The 18,439-nt window shown below is 34.5% G+C and overlaps 1 protein-coding gene across 1 annotated transcript; it reads right to left on the reverse strand.

Moving 5' to 3' along the window:
* Positions 1–9,117: 9,117 nt before the first annotated feature.
* fbxl18 (F-box and leucine-rich repeat protein 18) lies at positions 9,118–17,911 on the reverse strand. Its single transcript, NM_001030245.2, is given in 5 exon segments — positions 9,118–9,580; positions 10,794–11,009; positions 13,645–15,221; positions 17,068–17,265; positions 17,726–17,911. Coding segments are annotated over 5 exon segments (2,163 nt in total). The 5' UTR covers positions 17,747–17,911; the 3' UTR covers positions 9,118–9,429.
* Between the last annotated feature and the right edge of the window lie 528 nt (positions 17,912–18,439).

Raw genomic sequence — 18,439 nt, forward strand, 5'->3', positions numbered from 1 at the left:
ATTTATATGGTTTATCTAAAAGAACAAGAAATACATGATGGTTATGGGAACAAATAGCCATGTCATACAGTTGACATTAAAATGATTATCAATCCTGGTTGGCTATCCTCTATTTGAACAAACCACTGTTAAGAAACAAGTTGCCTAATTATCTTAACTTAAATAACACAATCTAAGTTTAGGTGTCTTAAAATATAACTAGAAAAAATATGATGCACTTTGTATGTATTATGTCATTAAGGCAAAGACAAAATAAATAAGTAATTAGAAACTAGTACAGGAACTACTATTATGTTTAAAAAAATATTAAACTAGATTCAAATTAAATAATATAATTAAAATGACAAAGGAAGGCTAGTATTTTTGACTGCAACTGTAAATAAAGTACAAAAAATACTGCTCTGAGAATTGTATTTGATATTAACAACAAAGTAAAATAAAGTTAATGAGTCATTTTTAAAAAGGAGGATGAGTTCCTGGGCAGCCATAGATAATTTTGGCTACTGTCACTGTAAGACTGATGAAGAGACCATCTGTAGCCTTTTTGTTTTTTCCATTTATGTCAGTGTTGTGCAATTTTTTAATTCATACAAAACAAAGCTGACAATGCCTCACTCCACCACACCTCATCTCAATCTGAGACATTGTGATGATATAATCTCCTCTTTATCCACTGGTTTAATTTGACATCCAAAGTAGGAACGAAGAATACTATGGAAGTCAATGTCCCACCCCAAATTCTTCAAAATCTCTTCATAGGTGTTCAACATACGAAATAAACTCAAACAGGTTTGGAACAAGAGGAGAATGAGTAGATCACACGACAGAGGTTTCATATTTTGGTGAACTATAACTTTAAATCTGTGGCCTGGTACATTTGTCCCAAAATTGTTGTGGCGCATTTGTTTTTTTTTTGGATAGAGCTAAGTTTAAACACTGCTTTTCACAGCTTATTGCATTTAATAACTCTTTTTAACATCAAGCATGCCCCTTGTTTTAATTCCTCATCCATGCATGTTTTTTTTAGTGCACAAACATGTCAAAAAAATCACTCAAAAAATATTATTTTTGCTGCCTGTTCCAGCTACTTATTCAAAATGAGCTGAAACAAAAGATTTGTGGAGATTTTTTGGGGGGGAACTCAAATCCATTTGAATGTGTTACATTAACTTAATTTGTTTTGAGACAACAAGAAAAAATTGTGGAACACTGCATTTTTACAGTGATGTCCCGTCCCACAATACGTCAATGTCATATTTTTGATCCAGCACAACACACATTATAATATTTTAAAAAGTAATTAAATAGATAATTTGCATACAATTTTAAATACTGTTAATTCAAATAAAATGTAATATGTGAGGTTTTAATTTCATGCCAGCTGATATTGTGAAATAATATGAGACTTGCCTCAAAATTAAGCAGCAGAAGTAGATCGAGCTGTTCAAGAGACAAAAAGTTTAATATATTACAAACATAATGCACAGCATCTTCATTAAATGTCTGTAATTATAACACAAACAAAAAATTAAGAATAAAAATGTAACATTTAAATGCTAACGATTTTATCAGAGTCAGCCAATAAGAGATTTTATACAGTTGCATCAAGAATCAATAAGATTGAAAAAAAGTGAAAAGCACCTGAGATTTCCAGAAAACCTGAGCTGAGATCCAGTTTAAGCCACTTATATACTGCACATATAGGCTTACTTGACCTGTACCATACATAAGCTGCTGATGTAAGTAAGTGATATGCAAATTTAGTTCTGGTCACTACTGCAGATTTTGAATATTATGGAGAGATAATTTATCAAGTTACTGATACAAATAACTGTAAAACTAATAGACGAGTCGGCAGATAAGACTGTCACGCAAATGCAAGAAAAAAACCACAAGAAGAAATGGTTTAATTGGTTGTTAATCTTGTAGCTTTACACCTAGTATTTAATTCCACTTGTAAAAAAGCTGGGTTTATTCAGGGTCAAATGTGGACAAATAACTGTTTCATTAAATTTAAGTTACATTTTTCAGCACAGCTGTTGGGTTCGTCCATATTTGACTCAATGTTGGATTAAAACAAACCAGCTTTTTTTGAAAGAGTTAGCATTTTACTTATTTTTTGGACAGGGCTAATGTAATGTGCAAACGAACCAATGAATTCATGATCTAACTGTATTATAGTGAAAAAGTAATGATGTATTATATTGTATAGATATTTTACAGTATAATGTGCTAACAAATTAAAATATATAGCTGCCTTTTCAATTTTAGTATGTGTGTTTCAAGGAATGAAGGTATCAGAGCTTCCCAAAGTGCAGTTGCTTTATACATTCTGAAGCTCTATACTTATATGTCCAACATTGACATTCTCCAATAGTGTCATGGCAGCAGACTTGCACATATACACACTCATACAAAAAAAGGCCATATTCTCATCATTATGTCTGTATCATGTCTTATTTTAAAACCCCTTTCCTTCATGATAGTACAACCTGTTATGAACTGACACAAGCACTGGAAGAGAACTGGTGTACTGATCATGTTTTGAGCAGAGTCTTAAAACCACACAAGAAATTTTGTCAAATTAATATCCAAATAGCCATCTTGGCTAAAAAAAAGTACATTTGGGTTTTATACCGTAGTGCAAAAATAGATTAGTCATCAAATAGACAGTTCTTTTTTTTGGATTAGTGTTAGACTATTGTAAGATCTATTTTGTTTCTCAGTGTTTAAGCCAAGACATATATTGTCACCTTAGAAAGGTTCTATCTGCGTTCTGAATGATTTTGAGATGTTGAGCTTCAAAGTTTTTTGCAGTACATATAGCAAACAATATGCGTGTAACAGTTCTCTTTCTTACATTAACATGACAGAGACCCTAAGGGTTCTCTAAATGTAATGGATCAAAGTTCTCCTACATTTGCAAATTGGAGTAAATATACCACAATAAATGCAGATAGAAACTTCTCATTCTGAAAAGTTATTTTCCGCTTGGAATTATAAGGTTCTATCTGGCAGATCATTCATTGAAGCATTACTTATCAAGAAATACAATCAAGAAATATTTGTTGGTGTTGTAACAATATGTTGATGCTTGAGAGAGTAACATTTTGGTTTCTATAACATTTATTTCATGTTTTGGGATGAATATTTTTTCTTGTTCAAATTGAGCTTACAAGGCTGAGCTAAATATTTTTTTCCAGTGCAGCTGTTAATTTTATCTAATTAATATGGTAATATGTATGACATTTTATGCTTTATATGAATTATTGAATCATATTTATTGAATTATATGCCCTATGCAATAAATTAAGTATATGCCCTTCAAGGCTTAATATTTAATGTAAAGACTTTAAAAGAAACAGACGATGACCAATGAGTTTAATAAACACTGAACAGAGTTTCATTGTCTATATGTAAACAAATATATTTCACATTTAATGTATACATTTTTTTAATATTCATTTCTTTTTCAACAATATAAAATGTAACATTTCATCTCAATGTCAGCGACACGGTGCCACAGTGGGTAGCACGATCGCCTTATAGCAAGAAAAACGTTGGTTCGAGCCTCAGCTGGGTCAGTTAGCATTTATGTGTGGAGTTTGCATGTACTGTCCGTTTTGCTGTGGGTTTCCTCCAGGTGCTCTGGTTTCCCCCACAAGTCCAAAGACACGCGGTACAGGTGAATTGGGTAAGCTAAAATCAGCCGTAGTGTATGTGTGTGTTTGAGTGTGTATGGGTGTTTTCCAGTGATGGGTTGCAGCTGGAAGGGCATCCGCTACGTAAAGTATATGCTGGATAAGTTGGTGGTTCATTCCGCTGTGATGACCCCAGATTAATAAAGAGACTAAGCTGTAAAGAAAATGACTGAATCTTAATGTCAAGAAATGCTTCTAAATCATTACCTTTTCACAGGTCTCAATTTTGTGTGGTGCGGCATTATTTAATTGAGTCTGATTTTGTGTGATTTTTGTCTTGCTGGTGTTTCCCGCTGTCAATGGATCAGTCCGGCGAAATGACAAAGAAAACTGATCCTGATTGGTCCTCGTGCAAGCTTTAAAAATGCTGATTGGCTCACAGATAGAACCTTATAGAGCCAAGCTAGAGTTCAACTTTGTAGATAAACCTTTTTTGTTTTTTAATAAAAAGTCTTAAAATGTAAAACAACTAATAAAAACAAATCACATAATGTAAATAAGATCTCGTTTAATAAGAATATGTCAAAAACTCAATTTTGACAAAAATGTCAGATTGAACCTATAATTCTAAGGTGACGATATGTTGGGACATCTGTTAGACGTCTTTTAGAAACAAAAATGCTTCCATCACTATTTTCACTGTTGCAGTTTTTTTAACCTATTACTATACATAAAGTGTAGCGATGTGCAAATTAAGTTCTGGTCTCTGCAGATTTTGAATAGCTAGGCTGACAAGACATAGTAGATAAAACGTTTTGCATTTTAATCTTGCATAGATTTCAAGGTAGGAGCAGGGACACATTTTGGCCTTATTACTGTATGTGTCCATTTGAGTCTACATTAATTTCACATATATCTAGTACAATTTGTGGTCAAATTTGTGGTCAATACTGTATATTTAATAATATTTTTGCTTGTTTATTTTCTGCTTTAATGCAACGTGGTGGCACAGTGGGTAGCACTGTCACCTCACAGCAAAAAAAGTCGCTGGGTCAGTTGGCATTTCTGTGTGGAGTTTGCATGTTCTCCCTGTGTTCATGTGGGTTTCCTCCGGGAGCTCTGGTTTCCCCCACAAGGCCAAAGACATGCGGTGCAGGTGAATTGGGTAAGCTAAAATTGTCCGTAGTGTATGAGTGTGAATGAATGTTTCCCAGTCATGGGTTGCAGTTGGAAGGGCATCCGCTACATAAAACATATGCTGGATAAATTGGCGGTTTATTCCCCTGTGGTGACCCCAGATTAATAAAGGGACTAAGCTGAAAAGAAAATTATTGAATGAATGAATTTTATTCTTTAAACATGGTGCACATTTCAACATTGAAACATATTGATATTTAATAAAAAAAAAAAACATTCATTCATTCATTTTCCTTTGCTCAGTCCACCAACTATTCCAGCATAACTTTTATGCAGCTGATGCCCTTTTAGCCACAACCCAGTACTGGAAAGCACCCACTCTCACATTCACACACACTCATACACTATGGGCAATTCAGCTTACCCAATTCACCTGTACCACATGTCTTTGGACTGCGGGGGAAATCGTAGCACACGAAGGAAACTCATGCCAACACAGGGAGAATGTAAACTCCACACAGAAATCTGAATGTTTGCAAGCGCAACTCACAGCCAATGAACAACTCCACTGGAAAAACTGTATTTTACTGACATATATCTGAGTATCTAGAATGTTTCCTTATTAGGAATATTTAAGTTGCATTAATATTAGCTAATGTAGTTACTAACATGAACAGTACATTTGATCTTATTTATCTTTGATGACATTAGTTAATGAACATGCAGTTAATGCATTGACTAATGTTAACAAGCACAAGTGTAAATGCAGAACTATGACTAATACATGATCTACTGGTATTTCTCCTTCTTACCTAGGGTTAGCAAATAAATACATTAACATTACATGAACCTTATTGTATAGTGTGACCAACATTTTAAAACTAAATTAGGATGTCCAGGATATTTTAACTCGAGCTAGTGTCTACAAATTTTTTTTTAATTCAAATTATGTAAACGATAATGTTTAATGAACAAGAAAGCATGTCTTAGACTATCTTCTGTTTCCTGATAATGATTTATCAGCTTAATTTTACTGGGGAGCAAATAGATGATGGAAATCATGTAACATTTTAATAATTTCCACTACAAATAACATTAGAACATTACAAACGATCAACTTTTAACTATTAAAACCAGTACATTGTAATGTATAAATAATGAATCCAAAGACGTGCAAATACATCTTATATATACACATATGTGTATGTCTTTCTATATTTCTGGATTTCTAATATTGAAATGTAGACTTTAACTTTCACATATATCAGTCTGAGTGTGTGTAGTGTCAGTTTCTCAACATGAGAACCAACATAAAATGTCCAATGTTTTCAGGAATTGTGATTGTAATGTAAATATAATACATTTGTGCTGCATTAAATCAAAGTAAATGGGTGAAAAGTTTATATGTATATGTCTTATAAGTATAAGTATACGAATTCAGATTATTTAATCTGCCTTGTTTTTTTTTTTTTTTGTTTTTTTTCAAGGTAAATATTAGTAAAAGTGTTACTTACAATAATTTTATATTTCAGGACAGACAAGCCATGACAGCAACGTGTAAATATAATGGATGCCCATACAACAAACACACAAAGATTTTTTTTCTATACAAACAAGCTACTGTAATATAACATATGAAGAACTTAATTTATTAACATTATAAATGTTTTAATAAATCACAGTTAAACATATCTTAAACTGGAGTATTACATTGGACTTCTTAAAGATACAATCATTAAAAAAGTACTTAAATTTTCTACTCAGGCAATTTTTTATAATAAAACTTGATTTTTAACATTGCAATGTAGCTGAAAAAAATTTTGAGAGGAATGTTTCTGATAAATGCTTCCGAGATTTGATATTGATTCTTTTCTAAGCAGAAGAATGAAGCAGGACATATTGACTTTGATATTGTTATTCAGCATATCTGTACCTGGTGCCACCCTTTTTTATGTAAACAGAATATACATTTACTGCATGAAATACTCAACAAATAATAAATGATCACATGTTAAACAGCCCAAGGCAACTCTACAAATACACACTAAATCTGAATACTGTTGATTCAGTGAGCCGGATGTGTATTTCTAACCTCCGGCTTTTGTCTGTCAACACATGAACACTTTCAAGGAAATGAACTTTAAACCAAATACCAACATGTGTTCATTTATGAAACTGAAAGCAAACAATTTACATGATATCCTGTTAACATGTTTACATGATATCCACTTCACATGATATTCTGTTTGTTGCAGGATACAGTACACTATTTGACAAAAGTCTTGTTATCGATCACAATTTTAAGAGCAACAAATAATAACTTGACTTCTAGTTGCCTATATGGAAAAGTGGCAGACGGTAGATTGATCCATCTGTTGAACTGCATCCCAATCAGCACAAATACTGCAGAAGACCTATTGGAACCTGCATGGACCCAAGATTCTTACAGAAATCAGTCAAGACTATCAAGACATTTGTGCTGCCCATTACATTACAAACCACAGGAGAGGGCAAATTCTTCAGCAGGATAGCACTCCTTCTCAAACTTCAGCCTCCACATCAAAAGTCCTGAAAGCAAAGAATGTCAAGGTGCTCCAGGATTGGCCAGCCCAGTCACTGGACATGAACATTATGGAGAATGTCTGAGGTAAGATGGAGGAGGCATTGAAGATGAATCTTGATGAACTCTGGCAGTCCTGCAAGAACGCTTTCTTTGCCATTTCAGATGACTTTATTAATAAGTGATTTGAGTCTTTGCAGAGATGTATGAATGCAGTCCTCCAAGCTCATGGGAGTCATACACAATATTCATTATTTTTTTCTTCACCATAATTTTATATTCTATACTGTACATTATTTCTGTGACAAGACTTTCTGACACTGACACTTACTGTCCTTATTAAATCATTAAAAATCAAGGCTTGATCATGTTTTATTCTGGTAAAATAAGCGTATTCATAATCTTTGCCTTTCATATAAGCCACTTCTGAGTTACCAAATGATCAACTAGAGGTCAAGTTACTATTTGTTGTTCCTAAATCTTGGATAGATGACAAGACTTTAGTCAGGTATATATATATAGTGATCCTATGTATGCAAATCTACTAGAAAAGCTCATTAACGTAAGACAAATAAGAATTTATTTATTTTTGCCAGGTGAACTGTAGAGTTGACGATAATCTTGACATCACTCCTGGTATATTTTCCTGTCATGCAAATTTTGTTCATGTTTGACTAAATAAGGAAATACTAAATTCTACAAAGGTGTTTTCTAAAGCTTAAAGATTTCCTGTTGGGCCACATAATTTAAAGAACATTCTAGAGCAAATGTTTCTCATTTGCCTTGTACATTTCTGTTTGTCTTGTTCTAGTGACTATAGATACGCCTATTTCAAGCTGATTTATTAATTTATGATGCTTTAAAATCATAATGGCTGCTCCCGAAATTCTGAAAGACATAATGAGAATCTTCAGAGGCTGTAAATTCAGACAAAGCACCTCAGGTGTTTTGGAGAGTTGTGGAGGGGCACTTTGAGGTCTTTTTGGAGACCTGAATAAATTAAAATCTCCCCAAAACTCTAGCACAGATGAGAAGTGCATTATATTATATTATATAATATATATTATTTTTATTATATTATATTAATTATATTATATTATTTCATAATATATTAAATTATATTATATTATTTATATTATATTATAATATTTATATTATATTATTTCATAATATATTAAATTATATTGTATTATTTATATATTATATTATTTTTTATTATATTATATTATTTATATTACATTATACTATATCACATTATATTATATTATATTATATTATATTATATTATATTATATTATATTATATTATATTGTCAATAAAACACCAAAGGTTTGACTCCTGTACAAGACACTAAATAAATGAAAACTCTAGGTTTGTAGCCCACATGAAACTCAAATCCCACCCCACTTGGAGCTGGCTCTGACCTCTGTTTATACCTTTCTCGAAATTTCAGAATTATGACTCCTAACATCAGCATGACATGATCCTGAAAATTTAAATACGTTGATTTGACTATGCTGAAATAGTGCATGGACTGATAGCAAGTAAATTATCAGAAATTAAAACTTTGGGGTAAATTATCACTTTAAAGACTCCAAACTTGGAGTTATTTGTAACACACTTTTTAAAAGAATCTGCTATAAAATGAGACATCCCTGATAAACTTGTGCTGCTTTAACTTCGAGAAAAGCATATCACATTCTCAAGAGTTCATATTCAATGATGTAAGAATGTTTTGTCAAACTAGGGGAGTGATTATATCTCAGTGAACACAACACATGAAGAAATGAAGGTTTTATTTTGGCACATATCCAAAGATGACATTATAACCTGACATAGAGCTTGTTCATACTGCCTCTTTACTGGTAAACAATGAGCTTATTAGGAAAGCTATGATAGTCCATATGATCTCTCAAGTAAAAAAAAAAAAGTTTTCCAATTATCCTTCAACCGGTTTGCTAATATTTCATTATCAGAAAGCAGACTTTCCATAATGCACAATTATGAATACACTCTCAAAAACAGCACAGATGTATGACCCAGGTTAATCCACCAAAGAATGATTCTCTTTTTTCGTCAATATTTCCACAGTCACCGACTCATGGGCTCTTCAGCAACACGACTTTTAAAAAGTGTCATTTCGTCCAGGTGGCACAGTGGCATACCTCTGATCACATGGGCCAGGTCTTCATGCAGTAAAGGGTAAATCACCACACTAAGAGCTGGACGAGACACTGAAAAACTGCAGAGAGAAAAGAACATACACAGTTAAAGTCAAAATTATTAGTCAGATTTTTTTTTTTTTTTCAAATATTCCCCAAATTATATTTAACAGAGCAAAGAATTTTTTACGGTTTTCCTATCATAGTTTTTTCTTCTAGAGAAAGTCTTATCTGTTTTATTTCAGCTGGAATAAAAGCAGTTTTAAATTTTTAAAAAACATTTTAAGGTCAATATTATTAGCCCTCTTAAGCAATATTTGTTTTAGATTGTCTATAGCAGCGATTCACAAACTTTTCCGCCCGCGACCCCTAAAATAACAATGCCAGTGACTTGCTACCCCCAAATTCCTCAGAGGTTGTTATAAATATACAAACATTGCACACAAAAGGCTATACAAACACAACACAAAAATTGTCTAACAACTATATAATTTTATAGTCATTTATTTATTTTGTTTATTTAATATTAAACTCAACCAATGAGCCTGCTTGGCACAATGTTTTCAGCACAAGTCTATTCTTGGTTTAATTTTGGAGACCGCCAATGAGAGATCATTCTCAATATTCAGTTGTGGCCTGTATTTAATTGCTTAAAGTTGTCAGAAAGTGTTACCTGGTGCTATAAAAAAAAAACAAGTCCACAACGTAAACACACCAATCCTATAAAAAAAGGATTTAAAGACTGATGGCTTTTCATTTGCATGTTGTTGTTTTTAATTGTTTATTGTTTATCAAAAACTACTATTTGTGTTTTCTAATAATTCTAATAGTTTAATAAAATAGGCAATAGGCATTTCTAATATTTTAATAAAAATTTATTTGTTTTTTTTAAATCATCAAGGGGCCCCCTGTCATGGTCTTGTGACCCCCACTTTGGGAACCACTGGTCTACAGAACACACCATCATTGTACAATGACTTGCCTAACTACCCTTATTAACCTAGTTAAGCCTTTTAAAGTCACGGTAAGCTGAATACTAGTATCTTGAAAAATATCTAGTAAAATATTATGTGCTGTCATGGCAAAGATAACTAAAGATAATAATTAGTAATTATAAATTAGTTATTAAAACTATGATGTTCAGAAGTGTGTTGAAAAAAATCTCCATAAATCCAAATATACAGGGTGGCTAATAATTCAGGTGGGCCAATAATTCTGATCAAATGTAAGTCAAGTTACTCCAAGAACAATGATCATTCACACATTAGGAAAGACTTTATTAAGATTTGTGACCTGTCCAGAAGGGTTTTCTGCAGCGTTTTACAGGCCACCAGCGTTCCTCCCATGAACATGTGGCACATGATGACAGAGCAGCTCTGCATGAAGGCCGTCACAGCGGCGGGTTGGAAAGTGCCGTGTCGAGAAACTAAACACAGACGCCGCAGCTGACCACACTGACTGAGCGCTTCGAAAAACGCTGCGTTTGCATTAAAGTAGGGCTGCTCCAGCCTGCAAGTTCACACAGAGAGAAATAGTCAATAAATGTAGCAGTTATAGGGCTGAAATATTTGATTAAGATGTAAATGTTACTAATAAATTGGTAACACTTTACAATAACGTTGTATTATTTAATGCATTTACTAACATGAACAAACAATTAACAATACATCTATTACAGTATTTCTTCATGTTAGTGAATAGAAATTAGGCATGAGCTGGTATTAAATGTCTGGTTAAAAAACAACAACTTTTTCCCCATTAAACACAATATTTTACATGTTGGGAAACATTTATAAGATTTTGGAACCGTAAACATGTCAGGCTACATAATTAAAATAAACCATTGACTTCTACTATCTTTATTAGATTCAAAAACACAGATTTTCTTACAACACATAAAAAGACACTTAAAAAAAAAACTCTACATATACTTTAGAAACGGTATAGCAAAATACTTTTGCATTTTAATACCTTGATTTTTCCAAACTGCGCTATAACTTGATCTCGTCCCATGCCTAATGGAAATACAGTCATTCATTGTAAGTTGATGTTAACTCTCAGTGCATTATCTTATGTTATCAAGCATGAATTTGGATTTTAATAATGCCTTGGTAAATGTTAAACTATGATTAATAAATTATGAATAAAAGTATTGTACATAATTAGTTTATGTTAATAAAAATATAAACTAATTAAACCTTATTGTAAAGTCTGACCAATAGGTTATATAATTGATATTTCATCTTGCATTGTTGTGTTTGGTGAAAATTCTAGAGTTTAAGAGCCTAAATGCCGAATACAATCATAAAATGTGCAGAATAACTACCCAATTAAGCAAAAATAATAACAAGATCAACTTTTGCTAAACTCCAATGCATTTTACGGATGCAAACACAACAAAATACACATGGTCTGCTTACGCTAATCAAAAGATCCGTTATTGTGTTGTATTTTACTTCACATTTCTGTGGTCATTTTTGCCAACTTTAATTAGAGATTAAAATTGAGGCAATCCAAACTTATCAGTCGGTATATGTTTGTAAAGATATGATAACCTTGGATAAAAATATCACGGTTTTACAGTTTTAAGGTACTGTTATTACAGCTCTAAAAGAAGTTCTTTTTAAATATCTTAGTAAAAAACAACACATTTGTCCCCATTTGACACAATATACAGTATTTCATTTGGCATTTTTTTTTATTCACAATTAATAATAATATTTTGGAGCAGTAAACATGTTAGGGTAAATAATTAAAATAAATCACTGACTTCTGCTAGCTTCATTAGTTTAAAAAAAAGATTTCGTTACAACACATAAAAAATACATAAAAAAAACTTTTGAAAAAAATGTTTTATTATTTTAAATGTACAGTTGAAGTCAGAATTTTTTTTCTTTTTTAAATATTTCCCAAATGATGTTTAACAGAGCAAGGAAATTTTCACAGCATGTCTGAAAATATTTTTTCTTCGGGAGAAAGTCTTATTAATTTTATTTTCGTTGAATTAAAGCTGTTTTAATTTTTAGTAAACATTTTAAGGTCAAAATTATTATCCCCTTTAAGCTATATTTTTTCGATAATCTACAGAACAAACCATCAATATACAATAACTTGCCTAATTACCCTAACCTGCCCAGTTAACCTAATTAACCTACTTAAGCCTTTAAATGTCACTTTAAGCTGTATGGAAGTGTCTTGAAAAATAGCTAGAAAAATATTATGTACTGTCATCATGGCAAAGATAAAACAAATCAGTTATTAGAGATGAGTTATTAAAATTATTATGCTTAGAAATGTGTTCTCTCTGTTAAACAGAAATTGAAGAAAAAAATAAACAGGGGGGCTAATAATCCAGGGGGATTTAAGAGTTCTGACTTAAACTGTATGCAGCTATTAGAGTAATACCTACTATTGAGCAAAACGTGATTCACAATATTTATGATTAAGTGGTCACATTCACCTGACTGTTCAGTTGCCCAATAATGAAAATCGAATAAAATGATATTATTTTAAGCGTATGTGTCTGAACACTTAAAATGTACAGCAGGTCTGGTGTAACGGTGCTGCCCTCTTCTGCTGGAAAACTCTCTTAACATCAGAAGATTTTGTTCATTATTGGTGAAATGATGTCATTGCTAACAAATGAACAACAAGTTTATGTGTAGGTTGTTGACTGGTAAAGTCTAGACAAGATACAGCTGCGGATATTCATGTAAACATAGCAGACTTTTTGTGATGCTGTACGACAACAACTTTACATTACTGTGGATGGTTGGGTTTAGGGTTGGGCTGGGGTAAACATTATAAAAAACAATTTAATGGGTAATTTAATTAATAATAAGAATAATACTTGCTTTATAATTCTATTTTTACATTAATGTGATGGTTTGATTTAAGATTGGGCTAGGGATAGACCTTAATAAAATACTATTTAATAAATAATATTAATAATACTCACTATATAATTCTGTTTTTGCATTATTGTGATGGTTGGGTTCAGGGTTGGGGTATACACTAATAAAATACAATTAACAGGTAATTTAATAAATAATATTAATAATTCTCCTTAACTTCCTGCTGCAGCTGTATCTCTTTCCGCAACAACCTTATTGATTACCTTTTGAGTATTGGCGTGCACGCTCACCTTAAGTCCCTGACTTGTGTGCAGTAGGAAAGAGCCTCCAGCAGGGCCTGCGTGTAGTTCATGGTCTTTAAAGATCCTAGATTTGCCAGCGATAAGGAATGCAGGTCCTTGCACCCCTGAAGCAGCTCGATGAGTCCCGTCCCCTTCAGAACTCCTGGTAAATGCGCGAGGGTGAGCTTGCGCAAAAATTTCATCCCACCTAAAGCAGCTAACTCCCCATCTCCAACGCTGTAGGACCAGGAACATGCAGCGGGGTCCTTGCGAATGGCCGGCTCGTTCCGGGGCATGGCTGAGGAAAAGCCTGCACCAATCAGCTCCAGCTCTACTAGATACGGGCAACCTTGAAGCAGTGGTTGAATGCACAAGCCCCGGTCTGTCCGCTCTTCCCCCTGACCCACTGCGATTTCAGATGTGGGTCGATATGTGGGCACACCAATGCGGGTGGTCTTTTTAAGCCCGAGCAGCAGTGATCTTGAGGCGAGGTCTGTGTTGGAGTCTTGATTGTTTATTTGAGTTGGAGGAGATTGTGCTAATGCACACACCGGAAGTGCAAGCGAGCACAAGCCAGTGAGGCGTCCCAAAGTACCACACAAGTGTCCATCCTGCCCCGTGGAGAGATTATGATGGTAGTGCGTTGCAGATAAATTAAGGTGATTAAGATGTGGGCAACATTCAGCAAGTGCTTTGACGCTGTCCGTGTCCATCTCCTCATCGCCCTTCCCACAGCTCTCAGAGAGCGGGCCTCGACCGCATCCCCGCAGGTTGAGGCTCCGCAGGGGTGTGAGGTCACGTCCCGCACTGAGTAGCACATGTAAAGGGTTGAACCCTGGAGATGAACACCGGGAGACATTCAGGTATGCAGGACATCCATGCGCTAACACCCGCCCAAGTATAGCACCGTCCAACCATGTACGTGGAAGCTGCAAAGCACTAACAGTATTTCCCACAGTTGACGCCATGCTTTCCATTAGCGCCGTCATTGCGACTGGTCGTGGCGGTGCAGGGCCTGGCACAGAGAGTACCAATCCTGCAAGGCCTTCAGGAACTCTCATACTGAAAACAGCTAAGTAAAGCGCCAACAGAGTACGGTTGACTTCACCGGGTGCGAGGCGAGCGGAGAACCAGCGCAGATTCTGATAGTGCGGCACGCTGCTCTGGCCCACCATCAGCTGCGCACAGCCGCCGGCCTCCCTCCAGACCTCGCTGGCCTCTAGATAGAGGTGAAGGCGCCGCAGGGCACTGCAGCAGGGAACCACGCCATAGGAAGGAGTCAACAGCGTCTGCTTGAGCTCCTGCAGACGAGCCAGAGCAGACTTACCCTCTGCGCTCAGCTGGTGGAGATCAAACCCCGGCCCCACATCCAGTGCCAGAGACTTCAGAGAGCTAAGAGAGCTCAGCAGATGCGAGAGGCGAACTGATGTCAATCTGCAGCCGGAAAGGTCCAAACTGACCAAAGACTTACAGCGGGTGACCTGATCCACTGTAGAGCCGGCCAGCCAGTAGCAGCCATTGAGGTTTAACGTCTGGATGTCAGCTGAAATTACTTTTAAGAGCTGCTTCACAGCATCGTCGTTTGCCTGTGAAAAAGATCATATATAATTGGTTAATACAGACGAAGACTTCAATTACAGTTATTTGATTAATTGTATATTTCTGATTGGACATTCTCAGGGAATTATTATTTTTTAAATAATGAGAATCAGGCGAGGCAGTGGCGCAGTAGGTAGTGCTGTCGCCTCACAGCAAGAAGGTCGCTGGTTTGAACCTCGGCTCAGTTGGCGTTTCTGTGTGGAGTTTGCATGTTCTCCCGGCCTTCGTGTGGGTTTCCTCCAGGTGCTCCGGTTTCCCCCACAGTCCAAAGACATGCGGCTAAATTGCCCGTAGTGTATGAGTGTGTGTGTGAATGTGTGTGTGGATATTTCCCAGAGATGGGTTGCGGCTGGAGGGGTATCCGCTGCATGAAAACTTGTTGGATGGGTTGGCGGTTCATTCCGCTGTGGCGACCCCAGATTAATAGGGGGACTAAGCCGACAGGAAAATGAATGAATGAATAATGAGAATCAAATTGGTCCAGATTTGGAAAACCCATGTTTTGCTACCCAGGATTAACTGATCTATCTTATGTTTAGTTTTTTTAAAGGAACATATGGTTGGATCATTGTAATCTCAATACCAAATTTCAGAATTACCAAAATCATGTTTACCAGAGCCTTAAATTAAACCAACAGTGTAGCCTACTGGCTTAGCAAAGAACAACAGGTAGGCAAAATACCAGCGGCCACAAACAGCCATTGTTTGCTTTAATAGTAAGAAACAGAAACACTGCAATTAACAAACATTTGACAATTTTTAGTTTGTTCTAATACAATACTGCTTTGATATTATATTGTTGTTGTCGTTCAGCATATCTCATTAGCAGGGTTTATTTTTTTCCGATCCCTCTTCTCAAACACGAATGATAAGAATTTGATTGCGCAAATGTTCTGATAGCTTTCCCTCCTGTGGTAACATGCCAGATCTGTTACCCCGATCTGTTCCGGGACCTCACTATTTACAAATTAACCACTGCTCTTTAGATGTGACATGATTCATATAGGCTTCAAATATGAAGGAGTTTATATATCATTAGTAACCATTAAGTTTGAGATCATTTACTTGAATAATAAAACTTTTTTTATTTTATTTGGTTTGACAAAAAAAAAATCACAAATGAATCCACCCTTATAATGGGATCAGGATAATCCATTTTTTTTAATCCAAAATCAAATGAAAGATCATTTTATCATCTGATTCTAAGCTTTAAAATAAAAAGTTATCATAAATAACAAAATAAACCTTGTTTTCAGACATGGGAAACACTTAAATGTAAGTGTCAATTCCATTATTAACTATTGGCTTACTACCTGTCTATTTTATGATATTATCTGTTTATTAGTACTTATGTAAAGTATGATCTCATTCTACATCTCAAATCCTACCTAATACCCAAAACAAACTACTACATTACTAATTATTAATAAGCAGCCAATAAGTAATTTTTTTTTAGCTAAAATCCTTATTAAATATTTTGTTGATAGCTTGATTTGTGCCTTAATATAAAGTGTGACCCAGGCATGTTTACTTTCATTTTTGACAACACAATATTAATGTTTTAAATTATCAGAATATTTTTTTGTGAAATAGCCATGATTGTTAAATTACAACAAATGGAAACCTGCTCTAAAATTGTTCTAAATCACAGTATTTTAATTGAGAAATAAAAAGATACGCATGAGACCTTTATAGACTAAAATTAAACATTAATTTTAATCAAACACATACATTTTTATTAAATCAGTAAACACATTGGCAGATGTGCAAATAAAAAATTACCATTTAAAAATGCTAATAGGAAACAGTAGAAGTGTGTGTTTTCAGCCTTACCGTGTATTCTTTATGCAGGTGTACATGGACTCTCAAGCTCTTGTCCAGACAGAGAGTTCGGAGTTTTCTGCACACTCGACTTACGTTGAGTATCAGGTCATGGCTGGGAATGAATCGCAGGATATTCAGTAAAATCTCATCTGAGAAGTCAGAGATGGTGACAGAGACCTGAGAAATGTTGTCTGAGAAGCACTGAGCCTGGAGAGAAGCAAGAAGCAGTCATTATCATTATACAGGGATACTTTAGATGTATGTGACACTGAAGTCCTTCATGCTCAATACTGAAATATCTGCAGTGGATTTTACAATATAACTTTGTCAAAACAAATGTCAAACATGACAGAAAGGTTTTTGAACAACAGTTACAGCATATTTTAGAATATAAACGCATGTTGAAATTGAGAGAATTTAACTATAACTCTATTACAGTAACCAAAACTTCAGTAATGTATAGCATTTTGACATGTTTAATATGGTGAATTTTGATACGGAGTAAAAATATATTACTGATCTGTTTATAAATACCTTATAAAACCTGACCGAATGTCAAAAATCCAAACATATCGTGATGATTTCAGAACATTTTGTTAACCGAATAATATTTGCAGACAACCAAATGAAGAAGCTAACTAGCATGGCCAGCTTTTCTGTAACTTACCGTTTCAATTTGATTATTCATGGCGCTTTTGGGAAAGGTGTTGGGATGTGTACTTCAGTAATATAGAAAAACTAATTCTTGCCATCTCAATAAACGTATAACAGTTGTTGATACTGTAAAATCTGGCACACGCATAGCGGTAATATGTGTATATCAATGGTGTATGTTCAGTATATAGTGTAGCACCACCGGGACGCTTTGGGAGGCGTTCTTATTTCCTGTGTGCAACTTGTAAAAATGTCCCCGGGTGTGGTCTGGCTTTAAAACTTCAAAAATATACTCTTATATTATTCGGCTACTACTTGTCTTATTCTATTTTATATTGACAGTAAGTCATGTATACATAGAATATGGTATATTTAACTTTCCTGTCGTGTTCACCTCCCGCCCCTTACTTTACTGTTCCTGGACAAAACTGACCGGTCTCTTAAACTAGCACAGAAAACATTTTTCAAAACCATTATTTTTATTTAACCTTCTTTAGCTGTAAACAAGGTCTCAATGTAGTGTTTGACAGGATTTTATAGAATTAGACATAATGGATGATTTTAGTCCCATTAATTTGCTATGGCGGTCACCTTTGACCAGGAACAGCACAGGTAAATAAAATTTATGTTTATGTTTCTATAGCAGTTTTACTATGTATTTTGAGCCAAAACAGCTTAAAATAGAAGTTCCAGTAGATTGAAATCGTGTCAGTTCAGTTTAGTGTGG

This window comes from Danio rerio, chromosome 1, assembly GCF_049306965.1.
Source record: "Danio rerio strain Tuebingen ecotype United States chromosome 1, GRCz12tu, whole genome shotgun sequence".
NCBI classification, from domain to species: Eukaryota; Metazoa; Chordata; class Actinopteri; order Cypriniformes; family Danionidae; genus Danio; species Danio rerio.